The 20,543-nt window shown below is 42.6% G+C and overlaps 1 protein-coding gene across 3 annotated transcripts in view; it reads left to right on the top strand.

Annotated features, from left to right (window-relative positions):
* Window positions 1–20,543, top strand: part of FKBP11 (FKBP prolyl isomerase 11) — a 63,680-nt gene that overhangs the window by 30,549 nt on the left and 12,588 nt on the right. For all 3 annotated transcript variants that reach the window (XM_073563468.1, XM_073563469.1, XM_073563470.1), the window contains 2 exons: window positions 388–475; window positions 16,730–16,763. In XM_073563468.1, the coding sequence (XP_073419569.1) occupies window positions 388–475; window positions 16,730–16,763 (122 nt within the window). The remainder of the gene's footprint in view (window positions 1–387; window positions 476–16,729; window positions 16,764–20,543) is intronic.

Raw genomic sequence — 20,543 nt, 5'->3', positions numbered from 1 at the left:
AAGTGTTGCTGTACATGTTTGTAAGGAGACAAAGATCACTTCTGCTGTACTGTGTTAGCTCTGCTGCATTGAGCAAAGTGTCGGTCATTACACGTCTCACACTGGTAACGCCGCCCCCTTTTTATTTAAAATAAGCTCTAGAAGCAGACTGACCCTGTAGATTCACTTCCAAATAAAAGTAACTAAAATATGACAAGTTGTGCACAAGGGAAAATATCAATTAATGATTGCACCTCATACATTGGTGAGAGATTCACATCACTGTGAATAATGCTACTGTTCTTTTTGTTTTTGTGGTCATTATCGTATAGTATTGGCACAGCCCTTTCTTGACTTTTATCGTGTCTCATTCAGTTTAGCAATGAAAATATTTCTCTGTGTCTCTAGGGAAGACTTGATGATGGACGAGTGATTGATAGCTCTCTCTCTCGGGATCCACTTGTGGTGGTGCTTGGAAAGAAACAAGTGATACCAGGTAATCCAAGCTTAGATTACGGTTTCTCAAGGTTTACTCAAAGCCATGAGAATATATAGCACAGGTTATATTGTATATGGTCTCATTGTGCCTGAACATTTATACACATTGTGTCTGAAAAGTGTATGTCTTGTACTTAAAAAGGAGCCGTCACTTACCAAAAATACGCATCACATTTTTTTCGCCAGTTATATATACCACTGTTCTCCCCAATCTGGTGTTATTTATTTTTTGTGCTCGGTTCCACAGATATGATCTCCTCTTCCCTGTATATAAATTTACTCTTTTTAGCTATTTGGACGTGGTACTCAGGACACCCATACAGAAGAATTTGAGAGGCTTTCCCAGTTACTAAAAAATGACCAGATTTACACACAGGGTGGAGAGGTGCAGGAACAAAAGAAAAACAACACTGAATTCGGGAGACCAGGGACATGTACATGGGATAAACCATTACATATGGAAAGAATTAGATCTACAAAAAACATTTATCAGCTGTCTGTAATTTAATGTACTGTGCTCGACTGTTTCCACCCCTGGCTTTTACATTGGGAACCTGCGGGTGGCGGATACCGCTGTAATGCACCTGTTCAACATACAGTGCCTACAAGTAGTATTCAACCCCCTGCAGATTTAGCAGGTTTGATAAGATGCAAATAAGTTAGAGCCTTCAAACTTCACACAAGAGCAGGATTTATTAACAGATGCATAAATCTTACAAACCAAAAAGTTGTGTTGCTCAGTTAAATTTTAATAAATTTTAAACATACAAGTGTGGGTCAATTATTATTCAACCCCTAGGTTTAATATTTTGTGGAATAACCCTTGTTTGCAATTACAGCTAATAATCGTCTTTTATAAGACCTGATCAGGCCGGCACAGGTCTCTGGAGATATCTTGGCCCACTTCTCCATGCAGATCTTCTCCAAGTTATCTAGGTTCTTTGGGTGTCTCATGTGGACTTTAATCTTGAGCTCCTTCCACAAGTTTTCAATTGGGTTAAGGTCAGGAGACTGACTAGGCCACTCCAACACCTTGATTTTTTGCCTCTTGAACCAGGCCTTGGTTTTCTTGGCTGTGTGCTTTGGGTCGTTGTCTTGTTGGAAGATGAAATGACGACCCATCTTAAGATCCTTGATGGAGGAGCGGAGGTTCTTGGCCAAAATCTCCAGGTAGGCCGTGCTATCCATCTTCCCATGGATGCAGACCAGATGGCCAGGCCCCTTGGCTGAGAAACAGCCCCACAGCATGATGCTGCCACCACCATGCTTGACTGTAGGGATGGTATTCTTGGGGTCGTATGCAGTGCCATCCAGTCTCCAAACGTCACGTGTGTGGTTGGCACCAAAGATCTCGGTCTCATCAGACCAGAGAACCTTGAACCAGTCTGTCTCAGAGTCCTCCAAGTGATCATGAGCAAACTGTAGACGAGCCTTGACATGACGCTTTGAAAGTAAAGGTACCTTACGGGCTCATCTGGAACGGAGACCATTGCGGTGGAGTACGTTACTTATGGTATTGACTGAAACCAATGTCCCCACTGCCATGAGATCTTCCCGGAGCTCCTTCCTTGTTGTCCTTGGGTTAGCCTTGACTCTTCGGACAGGCCTGGCCTCGGCACGGGAGGAAACTTTCAAAGGCTGTCCAGGCCGTGGAAGGCTAACAGTAGTTCCATAAGCCTTCCACTTCCGGATGATGCTCCCAACAGTGGAGACAGGTAGGTCCAACTCCTTGGAAAGGGTTTTGTACCCCTTGCCAGCCTTGTGACCCTCCACGATCTTGTCTGATGGCCTTGGAATGCTCCTTTGTCTTTCCCATGTTGACCATGTATGAGTGCTGTTCACAAGTTTGGGGAGGGTCTTAAATAGTCAGAAAAGGCTGGAAAAAGAGATAATTAATCCAAACATGTGAAGCTCATTCTTCTTTGTGCCTGAAATACTTCTTAATACTTTAGGGGAACCAAACAGAATTCTGGTGGTTTGAGGGGTTGAATAATAAATGACCCTCTGAATAAACTTTTCACAATTTAAAAAAAAATTAAACAAAGAAATAACATTCTTTTTTGCTGCAGTGCATTTCACACTTCCAGGCTGATCTACAGTCCAAATGTCACAATGCCAAGTTAATTCCGAATGTGTAAACCTGCTAAATCTGCAGGGGGTTGAATACTACTTGTAGGCACTGTATCTGTTTAGCATAAACGTCAAAAGCCTTTCCTGGTGTATACCATAAATTGTGTCCCTAAATGTCATATAAAGGGATCCTTACATATGAGCTTTAATACGTTAAGATCTAAAAGGGTTTAGACTAAATATGGAATCTATAAGGGCTAACTTTAATATTGTGGGGGGTGATTGCTGAGACCCCTACCAATCCCGGGAATGGGGTGTGAAAAGGCCAACAGTCCCTTAGTAAATGAATGGAGCAGGGGGCTCTTCTAAGCCCTGTTCTTGGAAATCTACAGGGTACTCAGCGATCCGAAAGTTATCCCCTATCCTTTGAGTAGGGGATTACTTCCTCACTTGGCAAAAGAAAACTTAATCTTGGTCCGCAGCCTGGAAGAATAATTTCTAGTCTTTTATATGCAACATTGTGGCGGATACATTATTCTCATTTCAGGGCTTGTTTCCATTATTGTTTCAGGGAATTAGTGTCCATCAGGCCATGTCTTTGCTGCCGCGCATCACTTCTCACTTATGCTTCTTCTAGCTTAACAGCTGCTGTATTTGTAAGAGGATAGAAGCTGCTGGAGAGAGAACATACTCATTTCTGGAGTGTCCAGAGCAAGAGAACATCAAACATTTTACATTTCATTCCTGATATTTCCTATCTCGGCTGAGCAGACGCTCTAAAAGCCCATTTATAAGAGTGTCAGGAATGGATTTTACAAGCGGCACTAAGAAAACTACATGTCTATTGGTTATGGAGCTTGCTGGACCGAGCTATTTCATTCTGCATTTAGGAGACTGGGGCTCTTAGTTTTACACTCTTGGCGCTATTAGTAAAGTAATGCACCAAATTGATACAGAATGAAATGGTTTCTGTTTAGACAGGTTTTAAATGAACAGAGAATACGATTATGGTATTAATATCGTAAGCAATCATTTTCCATAACCTTCTCTTAGTGTGTCTCTTCAGTTATGTGCATAAAATAATGACAATCATATTAAATTATTTACATGATCACACACTCTATATCATTTCTATATTGAGGAATCCGAGGAGTCTGCCTTATAGGCTCCTGCATTCAGGTAATTCATTAAAGGGAATCTGTCACCTATTTTTTCACATATAAGCTGCCGGCACCGCCATCAGGGGCTTATCTACAGCATTCTGTAATGCTCTAGATAAACCCCCAATGTAACCTGAAAGATAAGAAAAACGTATAGTTATATTATACTCACTGGGGGGGCGGTCCGGTGTGGTCCGGGTCCGATGGGTGTCGCAGGTCCGTGTCTGATGCCTCCCATTTTCTAGCGATGACGTCCTCTTCCTTCCCGTCGTGGCACCTGCACAGGCGTACTGATCTGCCCTGTTGAGGGCAGAGCAGAATACTGCAGTGCGCAGGTGCCTGCGCACTGCAGTACTCTGCTCTGCCCTCAACAGGGCAGAGCAGTGCGCCTGCGCCGGAGCCATGCCGGGAAGCAAAGAGGAGGACGTCATCGCTAGAAGATGAGAGGCGCCGGATCGGCAACACCCATCGGACCGGACCGCCCCCCCGGGTTAGTATAATATAACTCGTTTTTCTTATCTTTCAGGTTACATCGGGGACGTATCTACGACATCACAGAATTCTGTAGATAAGTCCCTGATGGCGGTGCCGGCAGCTTATATACGAAAAAATAGGTGACAAATTCCCTTTAAGTGACTTTGCTATGCGGCTTTTCATAAGTACCCCAAAAGAACCTGCTCAATAGTATAAGCACTTCTGATTGAATAGAATACCCAAAAGAAAAAATGGAAGCAAATGCGATCTTCTAAAGATTTCTAAAAAATAAAACTATATTGAGAAAAAATTGTCTTTCATAAAAGCATCTTTTAAAGGATAATCTTATGGGGAAATAGTGACAATGAGCACCACACCGCTCAAGGAGCATAAAGTTGCATAGAAACACTATTTTCTAGTAGCAGCCCAGTTTTTGTTAGTAGCAGTCGAACCCAATCAATTGCATTCCACACTGCTTGTAACCACCGTAACATAGATCATCGGAATAATAAGGTTTGATACTGTATGCAAACACTTTCTTAAATATGAAGAGATACAGGCAGAGTTTCAGTATACAGTGTGGATACACTGGGAACAAGGGTTGTAATTAACAAAAGAATTTATACTGACAGTCCAAAGAGATAAGTGACATACAGATCTGCATATGATCATAGGTACATAACAAATAAAAAAGAAAAGAAAAAAACTTATTGTAATAAGGTGTATGCATCGAGGCACAGACATCAAGAAGCACACACATCTCATAATAAGTTAGGGATTACGGTAACTTATATGTTATTAGTTAGGCATTAACTTATAAGTCCTTTAATCATGCCCCTGCATCTAAGTTGTTTTATCACTTATATTATAAAAAGAACAGGGAACGCTAAGGACAGTGAGGGAGAGCCACCGTTAAGATGATGTGCCATTTCGTTTATCCAGGGTGCCAATCTCTGTGGCTAGGCAGTAAGAGCCCTCGTTATTATACTAGAGATTTGCAGGTTTCTGGGGGTTGTCTGGAATATATCTACATCATTTCCGATAATATGCCCTGATAAAATACAGTGCTTTGCGAATATATTCACCCCCTTGGAATTTTTTGTGTTTTGCTACCTCACAACCTGGAATTTCACTGTTTTTTTTTTAAGGTTTGCATCAGTTCATGTAAAGAGCATGCCTACAACTGTGAGCATTTGGTTTGCTTTTTATTGTGAAGAAAACAACAGATAGGACAAAATAACTGAGAACTTCAGTGTGCATAACACACCCCTAAAACTGAGATATTTGCCCATTCCTCAAGGCAAAACTGCTCCAGCTCCTTCGAGGTAGATGCTTTCCTCTGGTTAACAGCAATATTCAAATCTGACCACAGATTCTCAATTGGATTAAGGTCTGGGGTTTAACTAGGCCACTCCAAAATATTTACACATTTCCCCTTAACCCCTTAATGTCCAATGACGGACACAGTCCGTCATCAGACATTTCCCCTGCTTTGATGAGGGCTCCGGCGCTGAGCCCGCATCAAAGCCGGGACATGTCAGCTGTTATGAACAGCTGACATGTGCCCGCAATAGGCGCGAGCGGAATCGCCGTCCGCCCGCGCCTATTAACTAGTTAAATTCCGCTGTCAAAGCTGACAGCGTGCATTTAAATAGCATTTCCGGCCGCCGGGCCGGAAATGACGTCACCGCCGACCCCCGTCACGTGATCGGGGGTCGGCGTCATGTTGCCTGGACAACCAGAGGTCTCTATGAGACCTCTATGGTTGTTCCAGGCATATGGCTTTCAGCGCCACCCGGTGGTCGGCGCTGAAAGCACAGCAGTAAATCTGCCACATATGGGCGATCTGCTCATCGCCCATATGTAGCAGAGCCGATCGGGTTGCGCAAGCTTCTAGCCTCCTATGGAGGCTATTGAAGCATGCCAAAAGTAAAAAAAAAAAAATGTTTAAAAATAAAAAAAATTAAAAAAACCTAAAAGTTCAAATCACCCCCCTTTCGCCCCAATCAAAATAAAACAGTAAAAAAAAAAATCCCACATACACATATTAGGTATCGCCGCGTTCAGAATCGCCCAATCTATCAATAAAAACAAAGCATTAACCTGATCGCTAAACGGCGTAGCGAGAAAAAAAATAAAAACGCCAGAATTACGTTTTTTTGGTCACCAAGACATTGCATTAAAATGCAATAACGGGCGATTAAAAGAACGTATCTGCACAAATGTGGTATCATTAAAAACGTCAGTCCAGCACGGAAAAAATAAGCCCTCACCCGACCCCAGATCATGAAAAATGGAGACGCTACGGGTCTCGGAAAATTGCGCACATTTTTTTTTTTTTTTTTTTTAGCAAACTTTGGAATTTTTTTTCACCACTTAGATAAAAGAGGAAATAGACATGTTTGGTGTCTATGAACTCGTAATGACCTGGAGAATCATAATGGCAGGTGAGATTTAGCATCTAGTGAACCTAACAAAAAAGCCAAGCAAAAAACAAGTGTGGGATTGCACTTTTTTTGCAATTTCACCGCACTTGGAATTTTTTTCCCGTTTTCAAGTACACGATATGGTAAAACCAATGATGTCATTTAAAAGTACAACTCGTCCCGCAAAAAATAAGCCCTCACATGGCCATATAAATGGAAAAATAAAAAAGTTATGGCTCTGGAAAGAAGGGGAGGGAAAAATGAAAATGTAAAACCAAAAATACCCCTGGTCATTAAGGGGTTAAACCACTCTAGTGTTGCTTTAGCAGTATGCATTGAGTCATTGTCTTGTTGGAAGGTGAACCTCTGTCCCAGTCTCAAATCACTGACAAACTGAAACAGATTTTACTCAAGAATATCACTGTATTTCGCATCATCCATTTTCCCCTCAACTCGGACCATTTTCCCGGTCCCTGTTACTGAAAAACTACCCTCACAGCATGATGTTACCACCATGTTTCACTCTGAGGATGATGTTCTTGGAGTGATAAGCTGTGTGGGTTTGGCGCCAGACATAGCATTTACCTTGGTGGCCAAAAAGTTCAATTTTAGCCTCATCTGACCACAGTACTTTCCTCCATACATTTGGTGAATCTCCCACATGTCTTTTGGCAAACTCAAAGTGACCCTTAATTTTTGTGTGCAAGTAAAGGCTTTTTTCTGCTTACCCTTCCATAAAGGCCACCTCTATGGAGTGTACAGCTTATTATGGTCATATGGACAGATACTTTGGAACTCTGCAGCTCCTTTAGGGTTACCTTTGGTCTCTGTGCTGCCTATCGAATTAATGCCCTCCTTGCCCTGGCTGAGAGTTTTTGTGAGCTTGGCAGGTTTGTTGTGGTACCATGTTTACATTTGATGACAATGGATTTGATGGTGCTTCAGGAGATCGTCCCTGACTTGTACTTCTCAACAACTTTGTCCTTGACTTGTTTGGAGAGCTCCTTGGTCTTCATGTTATTTGGTTAGTGGTGCCGCTTGCTTAATGGTGTTGCAGCCTCTGTGGCCGTTCAAAAAAGGTGTGCACATACTGACAGACCACGTGACACAGGTGGATTTCCTTTCAATAAGTATATGCCTTATGAAGGTAATTGCTTGCATCAGAAATTTTTAGGGACTTCATTGCAAAGGGGGTGAATACATATGCACATGCCAATTTGTAGTTATTTGATCACTTAAATTTGATTTATGCCTATATTTTTCTCACTTCACTTCAACAACTTAGACTATTTAGTGCTGATTCATTACACACAAATCGGATTACAAAAATATTTAAACACAGGTTGTTATGTAATGAAATAGATAAAAAGCCAAGGAGGTGAATACTTTCTCAAGGCACTGAAAAAACACCTATACAAACCTACTGTGTCGGCGCCATTCCATTGGTGTCGAAACTTGCGATCCCGGGGCTCTTGTGTGGTTGTTATGACAGTGCTGGCGTCACTGTTCCTGCCTTCAGACAAATCGAACAGCAAGAGGCAGTCGATTAGTCCAAAGACGGAGACAGTGAAGCCAGCACTGATAGGGCTCACGTGCCATAACAACTGCACAAAAACCTCGGAAACTCGAGTGCCGACACCATTGGAACAGATCCAGCATGCAAGGTGAGTATAGGCGTTTTTATTTTATTGGGGCCAAGCATGGAGAATGAGAAGGGGTTGTCCTAGTAGTGGACAACCCTTTTAAGTAGGTAAAAGGTATGTCGCTGATTCCAGGTGTGGTATTTGCATTTGGAAGCTGTTGCTGTGAACCCACAACATGCAGTCAAAGGAGCTCTCAATGGAAGTAAAGCTGACCCATTAGGCTGAAAAGAATGAAAAATGGGAACTAAAAACCGCCTGGATGTCAATGGAACAGTGGTAGATGATCACAAAATACTTTCCATGATGAAGAAAAACTCTTTCACAATATCCACCCAAGTGAAGAACAATCTCCGGGATGTAGGTGTTTCGGTATCTAAAGGCCCCGTTACACTAAGCGATATCGCTAGCAATATCGCTGCTACGTCACTGGTTTTGTGACGTAGCAGCGATATTGCTAGCGATATCGCTATGTCTGATACTTACCTCCAACCGGCTCCCCCGCTGTTATCGCTGATCGCGCGAGAACGTCCTGGGCCGTTTCTCATCGTCAGCTTCCTGCTGGGCTTCCTGCTGTGGAGACGAGCGACGCGTGGACGCGGGAGGGAGGACGTCAGGATCGCCTCGTCTGACAGGTAAGTAGCGACCCCCGACCGCTGCGATGTCGCTGGTGAGATCTGCCTGTGTGGCAGCTCACTAGCGACCACTTAGCGATGCACCAGCGATCCATATAGTTGTCGGGATCGCTGATGCATCGCTAAGTGTGACAGGTCCTTAAAGCTCCCATAAAGAGAATACTTCATGAGAACAAATATAGAAGGTTCACCACAAGGTGCAAGCCATTAATCAGCCTTAAAAATAGAAAGGCGAGATTATACTTTGCAAAAAATATCTAAGGAAGCCAACCCATTTCTGGAAAAACATTCTTTAGACAAATGAAACCAAGATCAACCTGTACCAGAATGATGGGAAGAATTAAGCATGGAGAAGGCTTGGAACGGCTCACTATCCAGAGTACACTACATCCTCTGCAAAACATGGTGCATGCAGTGTGATGGTATGGGCATGCATGGCGTCCAATAGCACTGGGCCACCAGTGTTTATTGATGATGTCACTGAATACTGAAGCATCTGGATGAATTCTAAAGTATACAGGATGATATTTTCTTCTCAGATTCAACCAAATACAGCAAGGTTGATTGGAAGGCGCTTCAGAGTACACATGGACAATAACCCAAAACATTATGTGAAAGTACCCCAGAAGTTTTTTTAAGACAAATAAGCGGAATATTCTGTAATGACCTAGTTAATCACCAGATCTCAACCCTACCGAGCATGAATTTCACATGCCTAAGACAGAACTTAACGCAGAAAGACCCACAAACAAGCAACATCTGAAATCAGCTGCAGTAAAGGCCTAGTAAAGCATCACAAAGGTGGAAACCCAGTGTTTGGTGGCCTTGGCTTCTAGACTTCAAGCAGTCATTGTCTGCAAAGGATTCTCTACAAAGTATCAAAAATGAACATTTTATTTATGGTAATGTTAATTTGTCCAATTACTTTTGAGCTGCTGAAATGAGGAGTCTTTGTAGAAAAATGGTTGCAATTCCTAAACGTTCCACTTTTTGATGGTGCACAGGAATAAGTAAATAGCATCTCCTCCCCGCAGGCGCAAATTCCACGGAAAACACCTGTATATGACAGTTGACACCCTGCAATATCGGCCCCGACTAGTTTTGGAACTGATCGTAGCCAATTAGCCTATTAAATATCGCTGTCAATCGCGACCTCAGCATCTAAGTGGTTGAAAGGGGATTAAAAGACCCCCTTTGACAGGATCGACCCTCCCCGATCCCTGATCATAATCGTTGGGGCCGATCAGAGGTCATCTGGTAACCCAAGGGTATGGTGGCCTGTTAGACCCAGCTATGTACAGGATCCTACAGGCTGTCAGTGAGACACTGACAGGTCTCAGGCACTGCACTACATGAGTACAGCAATGCATGAATGAGACCAGTGATCAAAGTAAAAAAAAATACATGTCCCACAGTGGAACTAAGTGAAAAAGTAGAAAAAAAAGTGGAATAAAATTTGTAAAGAAGTAAAAAAACCACAAAAAAAGCTGACACAAATAACAAAAAGCTGTTTCGCCACAAAAAAATATGGCTCTTGCAAGAAGAAAAGGAGAAACGAAAGTGCAAAAGTGAAATTTGACTGCAGCGAAAAGGGGTTAAAAATGTTTTACCATTTTGCTGGTGCAGATTCTGTGCAGCTCCTGTACATACGGTATCTGGTTGTGCTGCTGCTGCTGATATACAGCTGACAACCACTGCTCCTTGCTGTATTATCATAGGACTGGCATAATTCGCTCTATCGGTTCTTCCCCTCCATTCTTTCACACAGCAGAGCAAGCTGTTAAATAGGACTAGAGGGCCAAGAGTCTGCAGGGCAAGAGCTCACATAGGCTGTGTAGTGAGAAAGGAGAACCCCCTGCTGAATCTGTGGGGAACAGAAGAGATCACAGACACAGCAGCAGTATAGAGAGCAGAGAAGAAAGACCTGCAGATTGCAAAACTAAAACTTTGAACTCCCTGTAGTTACTGAAAGCCTTACGTCAGATCCAGGCACAGTGTTTAGGATGCATTTTTGGTTTTCTCTCCAACTGAGCTGGCGCTGAAAATACTGCGCTTCCAAATATAAACTGAATACAATTGTTAAACTTAATACATTACTCCATTTCCACAACCTTTTGGCATTCACTGAAGTTAACCTTAAAAAGTTCAACATTCATTCTAAAATGAGACTCCAGATGCTAAAGTAACCACTATCAAATCCTGAAAACAGAGCAGCTGTCTGGTGTCTCCCAGCTGAAAATGTAATGTTTAGTCCTGAGGGTATAATGGAAATTAAGGTAATGAGATTGTGTATCCAGCTTGTATTAAATGTCATTCTCTTTTGTTTGACAGTTTAGAAGATGCAGAGCACAGAAAGCTACAGTTAGGTCCATATATATTTGGACAGAGGCAACAATTTCTAATTTTGGTTCTAGACATTACCACAATGAATTTTAAACAAAACAATTCAGATGCAGTTGAAGTTCAGACTTTCAGCTTTCATTTGAGGGTATCCACATTAAAATTGGATGAAAGGTTTAGGAGTTTCAGCTCCTTAACATGTGCCACCCTGTTTTTAAAGGGACCAAAAGTAATTGGACAGATTAAATAATTGTAAATAAAATGTTCATTTCTAGTACTTAGTTGAAAACCCTTTGTTGGCAATGACTGCCTGAAGTCTTGAACTCATGGACATCACCAGACGCTGTGTTTCCTCCTTTTTGATGCTCTGCCAGGCCTTCACTGCGGTGGTTTTCAGTTGCTGTTTGTTTGTGGGCCTTTCTGTCTGAAGTTTAGTGTTTAACAAGTGAAATGCATGCTCAATTGTGTTGAGATCAGGTGACTGACTTGGCCATTCAAGAATATTCCACTTCTTTGCTTTAATAAACTCCTGGGTTGCTTTGGCTTTATGTTTTGGGTCATTGTCCATCTGTAGTATGAAGCGACGACCAATCAGTTTGGCTGCATTTGGCTGGATCTGAGCACACAGTAAGGCTCTGAATACCTCAGAATTCATTTGGCTGCTTCTGTCCTGTGTCACATCATCAATAAACACTAGTGACCCAGTGCCACTGGCAGCCATGCATGCCCAAGCCATCACACTACCTCCGCCGTGTTTTACAGATGATGTGGTATGCTTTGGATCATGAGCTGTACCACGCCTTCACCTTACTTTTCTCTTTCCATCATTCTGGTAGAGGTTGATCTTGGTTTCATCTGTCCAAAGAATGTTCTTCCAGAACTGTGCTGGCTTTTTTAGATGTTTTTTAGCAAAGTCCAGTCTAGCCTTTTTATTCTTGATGCTTATGAGTGTTTTGCACCGTGCAGTGAACCCTCTGTATTTACTTTCATGCAGTCTTCTTTTTATGGTAGATTTGGATATTGATACGCCTACCTCCTGGAGAGTGTTGTTCACTTGGTTGGCTGTTGTGAAGGGGTTTCTCTTCACCATGGAGATTATTCTGCGATCATCCACCACTGTTGTCTTCCGTTTGTGCCCAGGTCTTTTTGCATTGATGAGTTCACCAGTGCTTGCTTTCTTTCCCAGGATGTACCAAACTGTAGATTTTGCCACTCCTAATGTAGCAATTTCTCGGATGGGTTTTTTCTGTTTTTGCAGCTTAAGGATGGCTTGTTTCACCTGCATGGAGAGCTCCTTTGACCGGCTGTTTCCTTCACAGCAAAACCTTCCAAATGCAAGCACCACGCCTCAAATCAACTCCAGGCCTTTTATCTGCTTAATTGAGAATGATATAACGAAGGGATTGCCCACACCTGTCCATGAAATCGCCTTGGAGTCAATTGTCCAATTACTTTTGGTCCCTTTAAAAACAGGGTGGCACATGTTATGGAGCTGAAACTCCTAAACCCTTCATCCAATTTTAATGTGGATACCCTCAAATGAAAGCTGAAAGTCTGGACTTCAACTGCATCTGAATTGTTTTGTTTAAAATTCATTGTGGTAATGTCTAGAACCAAAATTAGAAAAATGTTGTCTCTGTCCAAATATATATGGACCTAACTGTATGCATGTCTGCTACGATTGTCATTAACTAGTCATATGCTGCAGTTCACTAGTCACCAACATCTCATGCAAACCCCCTGGGTTAACCCCTTAGTGACAGAGCCAATTTGCTACTTAATGACCAAGCCAATTTTTACAATTCTGACCACTGTCATTTTATGAGGTTATAACTCTGGAATGCTTTAACGGATCCCACTGATTCTGAGATTGTTTTTTTTGGTGACATATTGTACTTCATGTTAGTGGTAAAATTTGTTTGATATGATTTGCGTTTATTTATGAAAAAAACAGAAATATGGTAAATTTTTAAAATTTTGCAATTTTCTAAAAATTTTATGCCCTTAAATCAGAGAGTGGTGTCACACAAAATGGTTAATAATAACATTTCCCACATGTCTATTTTGGATCAGCACAATTTTGGAAACAACATTTTTTTTGTTACGAAGTTATAAGGGTTAAAAGTTGACCAGTGATTTCTCATTTTTACAACAAAATTTACCAAACCATTTTTTTAGGGACCACCTAACATTTGAAGTCACTTTGAAGAGTGATGGCACGCCCGCCAGAGCTGAGGGGTACTCGGTATCGGGCCAGTTCTTAAGGGGATGTGTCATGGAACCAGTGACCCAGTCCGTGGCCCTGGGCATCCAATGAAAATGATGATAAAATGGCAATAACGTTTATAAGATATAGTTTGTGACGCCACCAGTGGTATTCGGCAATGGATAGCCAGCGATGCTTAGGCCGGTTTCACATTTGCGTTTAGGGCTGCAGCGTCGGCCTGCGCACGGCCGCCGCTAAGCCCCGCCCCTGCCCCGCCGCCTCCGGTAGCTCCGCCTCCGGGTGCATGACGCTGCATGCGTCATGCGTCCCCTATCTTTATCACTGAGGACGCAGGCCTGTGCGCAGTATGCGTTTGCCGGCGAATGCGTCCTTTTGACGGTGCGCCGATCAGCGCCAAATGCAACCTGTTGCAATTTGGTTGCGCTCGGCGCACCGTCAAAAGGACGCAGGCGCCACCAAACACATACTGCGCACAGCCTGCGTCCTCAGTGATAAAGATAGGGGACGCATGACGCATGCAGCGTCATGCGCCCGGAGGCGGAGCTACCGGAGGAGGCGCGGCAGGGGGTGAGGCTTAGCGCCGGCCGTGCGCAGGCCGACGCTGCGGCCCTAAACGCAAATGTGAAACCGGCCTTAAAGAGACCAATTGGCTGATGGTGATGCAGCAGAGTTGGTACAGCTCTCCACAGGTAGAGCCAAGTCCCAGGGCACTTATGATGTTAAAGATAGTGGTGATGGTTGTAGTGCAGAGGGGATGGTGCAGTAAATAACTGAGGACACAGCAGGGTACAGTCTTCACACTTTTACTCATGGTTTGTGTTGCAGTCCAGGGCACTGATTACAGATGGTAAAGGAGATTCGGGCAGCCTGGAAGCAATTTAGGATCCCCTAAGCCAGATGGTTTTGGAGGCCTCCTTACTGCGCTGTTCTCTGAGGTCCTTGCTTCCAGAAGCTATGCTCAGTCCTCTGTTCCTTACTGTTCTTTAGTCCTTGCATGTATGGCAGGCATCTTGAGCCTTTTACAGATGTCACTGCTTCGTGGTGACTCCGGCTCTGGTATGCTGCTGTGCTTTCAGGTGTGTCATGGGGCCAGGAGGCCTGCAGTCTCCTACCCTCCGGATTTGGCTGCTGGGACTGTTGTTCTTGTGCAGCCACGGACTCCGATGTCTGGTGTCAAGCGCTCTTCTCTGGGGTGAGCTTGGTCACAGCTCCAATACCCAGGCTTTCCTAAACTTCCACTTTCCTCTCTCTTCACTCTGCTCTTGGGACGAGCTCCTCACAGCTCCTGTCCCTTGTACAGACTCACAGACTGCAACTAACTCCACCTCCAGCCCAGAACTTTTAGGAAAGCTCCCCTGAAACTGGGTTTAGAGCTCCCCCTTCTGGTATGGAGTAGGAAAAGTGTTGGATGTTGGTATTACATGGCTAAGGGGCCCCTCCTTGCTTCCAGACATGTCATCACCCCCCTGTGAGTGAGGATTGAGTAGAAGCACCCTTTTGAGCTAGTACAGTCATGAGTCTTCTTGGGAATGATGCCACAAGTTTTTCACACCTGGATTTGGGGATCCTCTGCCATTCTTCCTTGCAGATCCTCTCTAGTTCCATCAGGTTGGATGGTGAACGTTGATGGACAGCCATTTTCAGGTCTCTCCAGAGATGCTCAATTGGGTTTAGGTCAGGGCTCTGGCTGGGCCAGTCAAGAATGGTCACAGAGTTATTCTGAAGCCACTCCATTAGCTGTGTGCTTAGGGTCATTGTGTTGTTGGAAGGTGAACCTTCAGCCAGTTCTGAGGTCCAGAGCTCTCTGGAAGAGGTTTTCATCCAGGATATCTCTGTACTCAGCCGCATTAATGTTTCCTTTAATTGCAACCAGTCGTCCTGTCCCTGCAGCTGAAAAACACCCCCATACATAGAATGATGCTGCCACCACCATGTTTCACTGTTGAGAGTATATTGAGCAGGTGATGAGCAGTGCCTGGTTTTCTCCACGCATGCCACTTAGAATTATCACCAAAAAGTTCTATCTTCATCTCATCAGACCAGAGAATCTTATTTCTCACAGTCTGGGAGTCCTTCATATGTTTTTTAGCAAACTCTATGAGGGCTTTCATAAGTCTGGCACTGAGAAGAGGCTTCCGTCAGGCCACTCTGCCGTAAAAACCTGACTGGTGGAGCGCTGCAGTGATAGTTGACTTTGTGGAACTTTCTCCCATCTCCTTACTGCATCTGTGGAGCTCAGCCACAGTGATCTGTGGGTTTTCTTTACCTCTCTCACCAAGGCTCTTCCACGATTGCTCAGTTTGGCTGGACGGCCAAGTCTAGGAAGACTTCTAATGGTCCCAAACTTCTTCCATTTAAGGATTATGGAGGCCACTGTGCTCTTAGGAACCTTGAGTACTGCAGAAATTCTTTTGTAACCTTGGCTAGATCTGTGCCTTGCTACAATTCTGTCTCTAAGCTCCTTGGCCAGTTCCTTTGACCTCATGATTCTCATTTGGTCTGACATGCACTGTGAGCTGTGAGGTCTTATACAGACAGGTGTGTTGTTCCTTTACAAATTAAGTTCTATCAGTTTAATTAAACACAGCTGGACTCCAATGAAGGAGTAGAACCATCTCAATTAGGATCACAAGGAAATGGACACCATGTGACTTAAATATAAGTGTCTGAGCAAAGGGTCTGAATACTTATGACCATGTGATATTTCAGTTTTTCTTTTTTAATAAATTTGCAAAAATTTCTACATTTCTGTTTTTTTTTCAGTCAAGTCGGGGTGCAGAGTGTACATTAATGAGAAAAAAAATGAACTTTTTTGAATTTACCAAATGGCTGCAATGAAACAAAGAGTGAAAAAATTAAAGGGGTCTGAACACTTTCCGAAACCCACTTTATACGCATTATGTCTTTTAATGGCTTGATTTGATTTATTTTTATTACTTTATATGTCCATATGCGTCAGTTCATTTTACAGCAGTAAGTAAAAACTATTGAGTTCAAAAACCATAGGTCATGTCATGGTGTTTGGTTATATGCATTAAAATGGGGGATAAATACATGATGGCTGAGGATGAGTGGTGGTGATGAAGACATGAAAACACACTACTGCTTCATTCGTTGTGTATGACAATTATAGAGATGGCAAAGTATATCGCTCAGCAGGTTCCACCAATTCCATAAACTTTGAATGTTGCGGTAATGCTCCAAAGCTAAAAGCTATTGAATATGTATTCCGTGTAGAGATTTATTCAGCCATTGAAAATATTTTTTTCTATGTTTTCAGGTCTAGAAAAGAGTCTTCTGGGAATGTGCGTTGGGTGAGTATCTCGGAATCAGGGAAGTGTCCATCTTCAGCCACCTATCTCTTCCGCTCTGTACTCTCATACTAGGATTTTAAAGAGCCTGTCACACTAAGCGATATCGCTATAACGTCACTGGTTTTTGTGACGTTATAGTGATATTGCTAGCGATATCGCTATGTCTGATACTTACCTCCGACCGCTCCCCCGCTGGTTATCGCTGATCGTGCGAGAACGTCCTGGACCGTTTCTCGTCGTCAGCTTCCTGCTGCGACTCCTGCTGTGGAGACGAGCGACGCGTGGACGCGGGCGGGAGGACGTCAGGATCGCCTCGTCTGACAGGTAAGTAGCGACCCCCGACCCCTGCGATGTCACTGGTGAGATCTGCCTGTGTGGCAGCTCACTAGCGACCACATAGCGATGCACCAGCGATCCTGACCGAGTCATATCGCTGGTCGGGATCGCTGGTACATCGCTAAGTGTGACAGTACCTTTAGTCTCTCTGGGCTTACAAACAGCAAGATGATGCTGGATCATGTAACTGGTGCATTCAATACCATGATCCTTTTGTACTAATCTACTACTTTATGATAACATACACTGTCAAGAACGGTGTTGGGTATTTGGATAAATGTGATATAAATATCTTATCCCATATAATCTAACTATTACAAAACAAACTATGAAACTTGTATTCAGCTTATAGCCCCCTTATATACTACAATTTCGCCTTGTTTCTCTTTGAGTTGTCATAGTTGGCTTTATTGAAGTTTTACTACATCATATTCTCATCTTTTGATGGTATGAAATGGATAGAAAGCACTTGATTAGATTCTGCCACAGAAAAAATGAATTTCTGCTCTTACATCTTTTTTTTCTCTGTCTTATTTGTCCTGTAATCCAAGCCACATATCTTTGTACAGTGGAGTTAGGTGGCTTTGAAATAAATAATAGGTTGCTTGATCTATACCAGACTGTGCTATAAAGAATGGTATTTTAATGGTAGAGCTACGTAGGTTAGATCTGCACTGAGATGAGTGATGTATGAGGATTTGTTTAGTTGTGATGTTGAGTTAGCCGTAGTATAAATTGGTTTTGGATGCTGTTCTAGTGATTTCATTTATTGGCAAAATATTGCATTTTACTTTTAAAAAAAACAGCTGTTTCTTGCTCTTTAGCTCTTTTCTAGAAAAAATCCTCCTAAACAATTGTAATTTTAATATTTATAACAGAGAAATGCTAGACCGAGGGTGGTTACAATACATTTTTATGAACTCACAAAACGAAAATAATTTCAGAGGGTAGTGAACTAACATATGAAACCCCCCATAAAAAGACGTACTGTATTATGACATTTAAAAGTAAACAAAAAATGTATCCTTAAATACCCAAGTACAATGTTATTAGGATGACTAAGTTATTAGGGTGATCACAATGACAAATCACAAATCAATCTAGTATATGCATACAAGGGGATTTTTATGAAGGGTTAAATAGCTTGTTTTTTTTGTGGGGAAAAAAAATGCATAAAGAATTACAATAAAGGATTATACAGTGACAAGGTCAAGGACATACAGTGCCTTGTGAAAGTATTTGGCCCCCTGGAACTTTTCATCCTTTTCCCACATATCATGCTTCAATCATAAAGATACCAAATGTAAATTTTTGGTGAAGAATCAACAACAAGTGGGACACAATTGTGAAGTTGAACGAAATTTCTTAGTTATTTTAAATTTTTGTGGAAATTCAAAGACTGAAAAGTGGGGCGTGCAATATTATTCAGCCCCTTTACTTTCAGTGCAGCAAACTCACTCATGCCCCTGTGGCTCTTTTAAAAAAATCCTTGTTCTCAGCAGCACATCATTCTGTGTAAACAGGACGTGCGCCAAAGAGAACGTGATATCGAATGCTCACAGAATGACAGTATCAGCGATTAATCTGTGCTAGTAGCTGTATGGTCAGCCTAACCAAACAGCTGTCATGAAACAGCCATTGTTCGTCTGCCTATATCCAGCATAACTTATTCTTTTGTGCTGTTTTAGCCTTTCTCCATATCATCCCAACCAGCTCTTCCAAAGTCACAATAAGTAGCAGTTTACTTGCAGATGTGATGTGTACAGTATAAGGGTACCGTTACACTTAGCGATGCACCAGCGATCCCGACCAGCGATATGACGCGGTCAGGATCACTGGTGCATCGCTAAGTGGTCGCTAGTGAGCTGCCACACAGGCAGATCTCACCAGCGACATCGCTGGGGACGGGGATCGCTACTTACCTGTCAGACGAGGCGATCCTGACGTCCTCCCGCCGGCGTCCACGCGTCGCTCGTCGCCACAGCAGGAAGCCTACGACGAGAAACAGCCCAGGACGTTCTCGCGCGATCAGCGATAACCAGCGGTGGAGCCGGTCGGAGGTAAGTATCACATGTAGCGATATCGCTAGGAATATTGCTGCTGCGTCACAAAACCAGTGACGTTATAGCGATATTGCTAGCGATATCGCTATGTGTAACGGGCCCTTAAAGCCTAATCTCAGATGTTGGTTCTTTCCACACCCCAATCATCACAATGTGTCCGCAGTGAATGACTGATTCACATAGACAGACCTGGCAGAACTTGAAAGGTCACTGCTCTACAAAACACATCACCTTTCCAGTGGTGAATCATTTTCCATGCCAGGAAAAACTAGTGAGCATCGGACCAAGTGATAATAAATAGAGCTATGGATGTCTCTTGTGGAAATTGCAATTAAATGAAATCATTGCCGTTGTCTTGCTCGACTTTATTTAATCTTGGGTTATTACATTTATTTCACACTCTGTGATCGGTATGCAAATTTTATATTTCAGTGTTATAACATTGTTTTGTATCCAGGAAAATCTCAGTACCCTCCATGCACAAAATCCATTTTATTATGCTTTATTAACAACTGATTGCAAACTGCATTTTTCTTGTTTAAAAAGTACCTGGCATTAACACCCAGCTGTAGATGTAGTGTAGTCAGAAATGCTGCGTCTGTTGTCCTAGTTGGGTCCTCTGTATCTGCTGTAATGTTCTACGTTGCATAGACCTCTATCCCTAATGCTCCTTCTCCCCTCTCACAGTAATAACTACCCGCAGCCTCACACAGAGGGAGAGATACTGCTACAGCTGCTTCTTCCCTTCAAATTTCCTTATGTCCAGATGTAATGTAAAAAATAATTATTACGATGCGTAATGATATTATGGATAAACTGCACTCCCAAAGCAAGTTGGGCACCAACCCATGGTCCAATGTAAAAAAATATTTGGCATTCCAAATAGCAATGCTGAAAAAAGTTTTAACTGTAGCAATCCAAAATAATACATATGTTATACATATATGACATTTCACACTGGTGAAACTGTATATCGTGGCACAGCTCTGATGGTGCTCAAATGAGGTTCCCACACCAGAATAATATTCAAATAAACTTTTGGCACTCAACTTAAGAAAAAGATTAGCAGTCACAGGTAGACGTTTCGATCAGCACATCTGACCTTCCTCAATACACTGCAAAGATTTAAATAATACATAAACTGCCAATCAATAACTGTGATACTTATGACAATGGGTCTAATATAAGCTACAATGTCAAAAAGTGCACAGGTGATGGAAAGTGATAAAGAAAAGAAACCAAGAAAAAGCGAAAAAATGAGGACATACCCAACTGCTCCTGAGCTGTCTGTGTGAATAGCATCTATTTGGATAACCAATATATACGTTTCAAAAAATAGTATAAAAATTGAGTCTATAGTGTCCAATATGGGGAACACTTA

Source organism: Dendrobates tinctorius, unplaced genomic scaffold, assembly GCF_039654945.1.
Source record: "Dendrobates tinctorius isolate UK_male_01 unplaced genomic scaffold, ASM3965494v1 ptg000388l, whole genome shotgun sequence".
Classification (NCBI taxonomy): Eukaryota; Metazoa; Chordata; class Amphibia; order Anura; family Dendrobatidae; genus Dendrobates; species Dendrobates tinctorius.
The sequence above is the reverse complement of the archived record's forward strand: the minus strand, read 5'-3'. Positions and strand labels throughout refer to the sequence as shown.